General features: G+C 37.0%; 1 protein-coding gene across 1 annotated transcript in view; it reads right to left on the bottom strand.

The window, feature by feature from the left end:
- The window catches only part of CEP162 (centrosomal protein 162), a 93,754-nt gene that overhangs the window by 21,061 nt on the left and 65,940 nt on the right, over positions 1–6,753 (bottom strand). The window contains exons 20-21 of the mRNA XM_081829359.1: positions 4,028–4,169; positions 1,884–1,982 (exon numbers count right to left, since the gene is read on the bottom strand). Of these exons, the coding sequence (XP_081685485.1) occupies positions 1,884–1,982; positions 4,028–4,169 (241 nt within the window). The remainder of the gene's footprint in view (positions 1–1,883; positions 1,983–4,027; positions 4,170–6,753) is intronic.

The following is a 6,753-nucleotide window of genomic DNA, read 5'->3' on the forward strand; positions in this document are numbered from 1 at the left end:
AAAGAAGATGTGGTATACATATATACAATGGAATATTATGCAGCCATCAAAAAGAATGAAACCTTGCCATTTGCAACAACGTGGATGGAACTGGAGGGTATTATGCTGAGCGAAATAAGTCAATCGGAGAAAGACGTATCATATGACCTCACTGATATGAGGAATTCTTAATCTCAGGAAACAAACGGAGGGTTGCCGGAGTGGTGGGGGGTGGGAGGGATGGGGTGGCTGGGTGATAGACATTGGGGAGGGTGTGTGCTATGGTGAGCGCTGTGAAGTGTGCAAGACTGTTGAATCACAGATCTGTACCTCTGAAGCAAATAATACATTATATGTTAAAATAAAAAAAGGGTAAGAATGAAGGGGGGAAAATCGGAGGGGGAGACGAACCATGAGATACTATGGACTCTGAAAAACAAACTGAGGGTTCTAGAGAGGGATGGGGGGATGGGTTAGCCTGGTGATGGGTATTAAAGAGGGCATGTATCGAATGGAGCACTGGGTGTTACATGCAAACAATGAATCATGGAACACTACATCAAAAACTAATGATGTAATGTATGGTGATTAACATAATAAAAAAATGTATTGTGCTTTTTCTTGTGGTCAGAAAGAGACTGGGATTTACCCTCCTTTCTTAACCGAAAAACCAAACGACATGTGAAACAACCGTTTTCAAACCCTAGCTAACAGCACTGCAGGACAGTGATTCATGAGGGATGGAAAACACACAAGATGAACTCTAAGACTGCCTAGCTGGCTGCCCTGAGGCAGTTCCGAAGCCAGTGGAACTGGTAGCCTGAATAATTCTGGGAACTCCTGCAGGGCTGGGAAATGAACTATTCCCACCAGCCTGAGAGAAAAATCCCTTCGAGGGCCCTCAAAAGGTTATCAGTAATGGGAATAAATAAGCCCTGTTCAAACAACTATTATAAATGTACTGCAAATTAAAAAGGCAGATTGTCGTTATTTTATTCAAGACATGGAGTGTTTTACTTAGTTTTCCAGTAAATAGGTTTGAAAATCATGTGTTGCAGCTTTTCTGTTTTCAAAAGTTTAGCTATTCTTAAACTAAGAACACTGTAAACTTGACTAAAACTGACCTTTATCTTGCAAACACTAGAACATACTTCCTTTTATTGCTTTTCCCCAAAAGTTTACTTTAGGTCTGTGAAGTTCTGTTAAATTACTGCTTATACAACGTTTATGTACATCTTAAACACTGAAAAGAATGCACACATGCTGAACTACAGCCTTTCAATTATTCAAACAAAACTTTGATAGTTACCTAATTGTGGAGTGTTTTCAGATTAATCTTTTTATATTGCAATTGTATGTTCTGCTTATAGGGTTTAATAAATCCATGAATAATAAAAAATGGTGTATATGCTTCAAAGAACAGAATGCACAGTTTATCTGGTTTTTTTTTTTTACTTTCTAGAATCAAAAGGATCTTAGAGTGATAAAAATGAGTTTCCAGAAAGATCTATTTCCTATGATATTGCTACTGGGAATCCAGCACGATTATAATGACAGCTGTCTCTATTTCTTAACCAAATTAAATAGTATTAGTACTTAATGCAGAAGTGGCCTTAACCATCCAATTTTATGTCCTAAAAAAAAAAAAAGAACTAAATACCCCTCCCCTCTATTTCCTCATTGCCCAGAAAAATCTCAAGCATCAAATACATAAGAAACTTGAGAGAGTTTCATCTGGGGAAAGCAGACTTACCATAAACAAGTTATTAATGTTTTTTGACATGTGATAAATATTTTCAGGTTGTTTCTACTTGTACATTTGTTAAAAAAATTTATACAAAAATAATATGATTGAAATGGTGAAGAAAAGCTTATGTTAGTCCAATATTTTTCTTATTTCTTACCTCCTTCTGTAGGATTTCTTCTCGAACCTGAGAAACTACAAGAGACTCCTGCTTACCCTGCAGCTCGTTAACTTGATTTTGGAAATGTTTTAGAAGTACCTAGGAAATTATGTTAGAAGTGCTGAGTTAAAAAAGCTCTTCCTCAAACATTATTTGAAAAATATAAGAAAACCAACTAATGACTTTTGTTTGTAATAAAAAAAAATTCCCAATATTTTAAAATTACCAAATTCTAATGTGGAAATAATGTGCCACAGGAATTAAGTTCACTGGATTAATTAAGCTTATTGAATACACATTTTTTTGTTTCAATATTTAATATAAAGCATCATACATATTACAAATTAATGGCTACATAACTACTTGGCTTCTTTATCTCTAGTACTTTTCTTCTGGAGGCCTGAAAAACACCTTTTAAAATAAACCTCTATTATAAAGTCCAAGCATTTTGAAGAAAGTAGCCAATACTGTCTGTATTACTTTGTGACTAAGTAGGATAATAGTTTTTATTAAAGAGCTACTGACAAAATAAAGACAGCACAAGCCTAGTATTAGCATGAAATAAATGTCACACATTTTTGGCCAACTGAAATACATAAATATTTTCATCAAGAAACTGAAAACTTGGGAAAAATGTGCATCGCTTACCTCCAGTGCTTTACTTTTACTATTTCTATCATCAGACTATGCTGACGTCCACTTAACTCATAATTTACAATTTAACATTGAGAACTCTGGGAAAGTAACATTAAGGACACCATGTGTGGTGCCCTGACACTACTTTATCCACCTCTCCCAACTCCATACTGACTTGCTATCCTGTTTACACTGCCCACTGACACCCTGCTCCCATGGCGGGGGGCGGGAGGGGTAGTCAGGGAAGTTATCTGCAGCTGCTCTACGATGATTACCTTTGAAAAGCACTCTAAATTTTTCTCATTGAAATATTAAAATAGACAAAATTCTCGGTTTCTGAGCTACATGAATTATAGACTTCATTACCCTTCAGCCTTCAATTCCCTGAATACTTGGAACGCACATCTCCTTATAAGGACACCTTCTCACAAACCCATAATAGCATTTTTATAGCTGAAATAATGTACAGTAAGTTCACAATATCCACTATCTGGCCCTAAAAACAAACAAAATCGCTCAACTGGGGAAGTTTAAGTGGGCTCCATGCTGGGCAAGGCCCGATATCATGACCCCGAGATCAAGACCTGAGCTGAGATCAGGAGTTGGATGCTTAACCAACTGAGCCACCTGGGCACCCCTGAGTGATTTGTTTTTAATCAAGATGCTATTAAATAATTACTGATGGGAGAGGTGGGGGTAAGATCATCATTTCCTGGTTTTCCCCCTCAGCTTGTTTGTTAAAATTAAAACCTAGAGAAAAGAGCACAATGGACATTTATCTATTCTTCAATTTGATTTTTCAATTGCTAACATTTTTGCCATATTTGCTTGCTTTTTTTTTTTTTTGGAGGGGGGATACAGATACAAATTCTATCTTAATGCTGTTTTTTCAGTTTTCTAACACCACAGAAGATGGGCCACATAGTAGATATTCATGATATTCCATGTTGATGTACATACTAACCAAGAAGGAAGATACACTTTTTTGAAGAAATGCAGAGGAACTTTCAGCATACTCTGTCGTAATTCTAAGAAGACTATGCTTCGTAATGGCTACAGCTGTGTGTATCTCTCTGTTGATTATTTTATCCCCAGTGCCTGATTGTCTATAGACCTCAAATCATTGTTTAATGAATGAAAGGTAATTGGGCAAGAAGAACGACTAGGATAATTACTTGTCAGCTGGCACTTGGGTGGAGGGAGATGGTTCAACATTCAAGTTCAAGTACTCAGGTCTCAATCACATAATGTGATTGTACCATCCCTTACAACTGCCTTAGAAGAACTATCTGAGAAATATTGGGACAAAACTGTGAAACCCCTTATTTAGAATAATCTTAAAGTAGAACAGTTAAATGCATGATAATGGCATCCTCGCCTATAAAAAAAAATCAAGTCAATAATTTCTCATTTCTATCAAAAAGTGAAGTTGAAGCATTTCTAAATAATGTTAACAGTCCTGAAAAAAATAATTTTAAAGCCAAAGAAAGTGTGTTAAAGTCATCTACCTCTTGTGTTGCTATTTTACGATTTAGTTCAGCTACTTTGGAAGAAGAATTTTCTACTGCATTTTGACAAAGGAGTTTCTCTACTTCCCTCTGATGAGATGCTTTGAGAGATGCAATGTGTGCTGCCGTATCTTCCTTGACCCTGTAGAGCAAATCAAAGAAAATCACACATAAAAACTGCTCTTCAATTCAGAATTAGCACAAAAATAATGTAAGAAGTCTGGAAATTAAACAAAGGGAGAGAGAGCACCAATACTTACTGCACTCTGTCAGGTGCTTTATACATGATCGCCTGTGAGATCTTACAACCATGCCATGAGCTATTATTTACTGAATTTTTTAAGGGCAAACTTGAGTTTAGGAAAGAGTGAATGTCTCTAGAGTTCATTAGTAAATTGCAGACCTGGGGGTTCAAGCCCAGCAGAGTCCGAGCTCAAAGTCTGGGCCTTTCACTCAACCCCCAGCCTGGGGCTGTACTTTCTGTTAGAATCAAAGGTTCTAAATGTTCTGTCTGGACTTAAAGCAAGGGCCTCACATTTTATCTTTTAAGATAAACTCACATTTTTGCCCAGATTCTTATTTTGATAATCACAGCTCCTTTTAGAATCTCCAAAGCTTTGTCTCTAGGCAACATTCACTGGTTTTTGGTCCATGGATATGACTCCAGACCTAGCTGACATATCATAAAAATAAAATAATCTTTACAGTAATTATTTAGGACCCAGTGTAACCCTGCACCTAATTTGTTTGGATTGTTAAGCGTGAGATACTACTGATTTGTCTCTGTGACAAAATTTATGCATTCAGAGGCAGTTTAATAAGTGACAAAGTTCTGATAAACACTTGAGACATTTCTTACAGATAAGCCGTTTTCTCTTATTGGAAAAGTTATTAAAAATTGACAGGATTTTACTCAAAGCAGATACTGAATAAATCACTGTTGATACATATTAATATGGCAATTCCCAAACTATAAACGAATTTATTAGTGGCTTATTTGACTATATGAATATTTCCTCATGGAAATGGTGTGATTAGGGTCCTTGGAAAAGCATAAAAATCTAAAGCACTTATGATATAACTGAACTAAAGTAAAAAACAAATGAACAAAAAAACCCAAAACAGCCTAAATCTGGGATTGGGAAAGGTTACACCTCACTTCTCAGGCCCAGAGCTATTTGAAAAACAGATTAACAATACAAAATTATGGATAGAAAAATTTATAGGAAAAATTTCAATTTTAAATTATTTCCAGTAAAGAATGTGATTGTTTCCAAATACCTTCATTACTAGCATCACATTCAGGACTCAAGAAACAAGGTTTCAGTTTGGAAGCACTTATGGTTACCAGGATGACTCAATCAGACATAGCTGCCAATCAATCGATACGTATTTGTCTAGGTGCATATTGCTATGCTCACTCTGCTCCTATGCCAGGTTGCAAAAGAAGTATAATCTTACATCAGTTCTTAAGGATTTACAAGGCAATGTATGACTAGTGCTTTCTTGGTACTTAATATTGGTACTTGGTACATAAATTATAGAGGAGCCAGGAGCAGGAAATTTCCTGGGAGGCTCTAGGAAATATTTTGTGGAAGAGGCAGTACTTGAAGCATGGATGAGCAAAAGGCAGCAAAGACATTCAGTAAGTCAGGCCACAGAGAGGTCCTATAATGGTGATGGCACTTGGAAAGCCATGTAGAGTAATTTAGTCTTGATACTTCAGGAAGCAAGGAGTCAGTGGAGGGCAGTGTAACTCAGATACAGGAATATTTAAAGAATATTAATCGTTTTTAAGCAAAATGACTGGGGGAGACAGAAACTAAAATCAGGGAGATTAGGGTGGGGAAGCTGTCTAGTAAACCAGGTAAGGCTGCTTTCTACAGGAAGGTAGAAAGCCAAAGGAGACATATTTGTAAGGAAGCACCCCATAAACTGTAAGCCCAAGAAATAAAGGAGGGTAGCTGGACTTGGCAACTGTAAAATATGGTCATAGACAGAGATGGAAAAGTTGTGAGGAGGAGCTAGTTTACAGGTAAAAATGGAGTAAAATTTGAGATACTACTGATTCCAAGAGAAACAATCCAGAAAATGGTAGATTTAACATCTGTGCTTAGGGAAGAAAACAAGCCTTGAAAAGTAAACTGGAGTCATGATTCATAGAAGCCACAAGAATGGATGAATTTAGCAACAGAGAAAGAACAGACAATAAACAGCTGAAAATGAACCATGGTAGAAGTCTGATTTTTGAGGAAAGAGAATGAAGAGGAGTCAGAGTTAGTTAAAAGACCCGGAAGAGGAGTGTTAGTCAGAGGTGTCAGTCATGGAGGTTATGGGAGGAAACCCATATTTCAGGAAAGTCAATAATGTCAAGGAAATGAGAATAGAGACAACATCACTGGACCAGGAAAGGTCACTACTGAGAGATGACATTTCAAAGAGTGGTGAGGACGAGAGTCCTGGTTAAGAGGAAGTGAGGTGCCAACTCTATGGTCAACTAATCTTCGACAAAGCAGGAAGGAATGTCCAATGGAAAAAAGACAGTCTCTTCAACAAATGGTGTTGGGAAAACTGGACAGCCAAATGCAGAAGAATGAAACTGGACCATTTCCTTACACCACACACAAAAATAGACTTAAAATGGACGAAAGACCTAAATGTGAGGCAGGAATCCATCAAAATCCTTGAGGAGAACACAGGCAGCAACCTCTTCGACCTCAGCCGCA

The sequence above is a fragment of the Leptonychotes weddellii genome, chromosome 8, assembly GCF_054177405.1.
Source record: "Leptonychotes weddellii isolate Sample4059 chromosome 8, ASM5417740v2, whole genome shotgun sequence".
Taxonomy (NCBI): domain Eukaryota; kingdom Metazoa; phylum Chordata; class Mammalia; order Carnivora; family Phocidae; genus Leptonychotes; species Leptonychotes weddellii.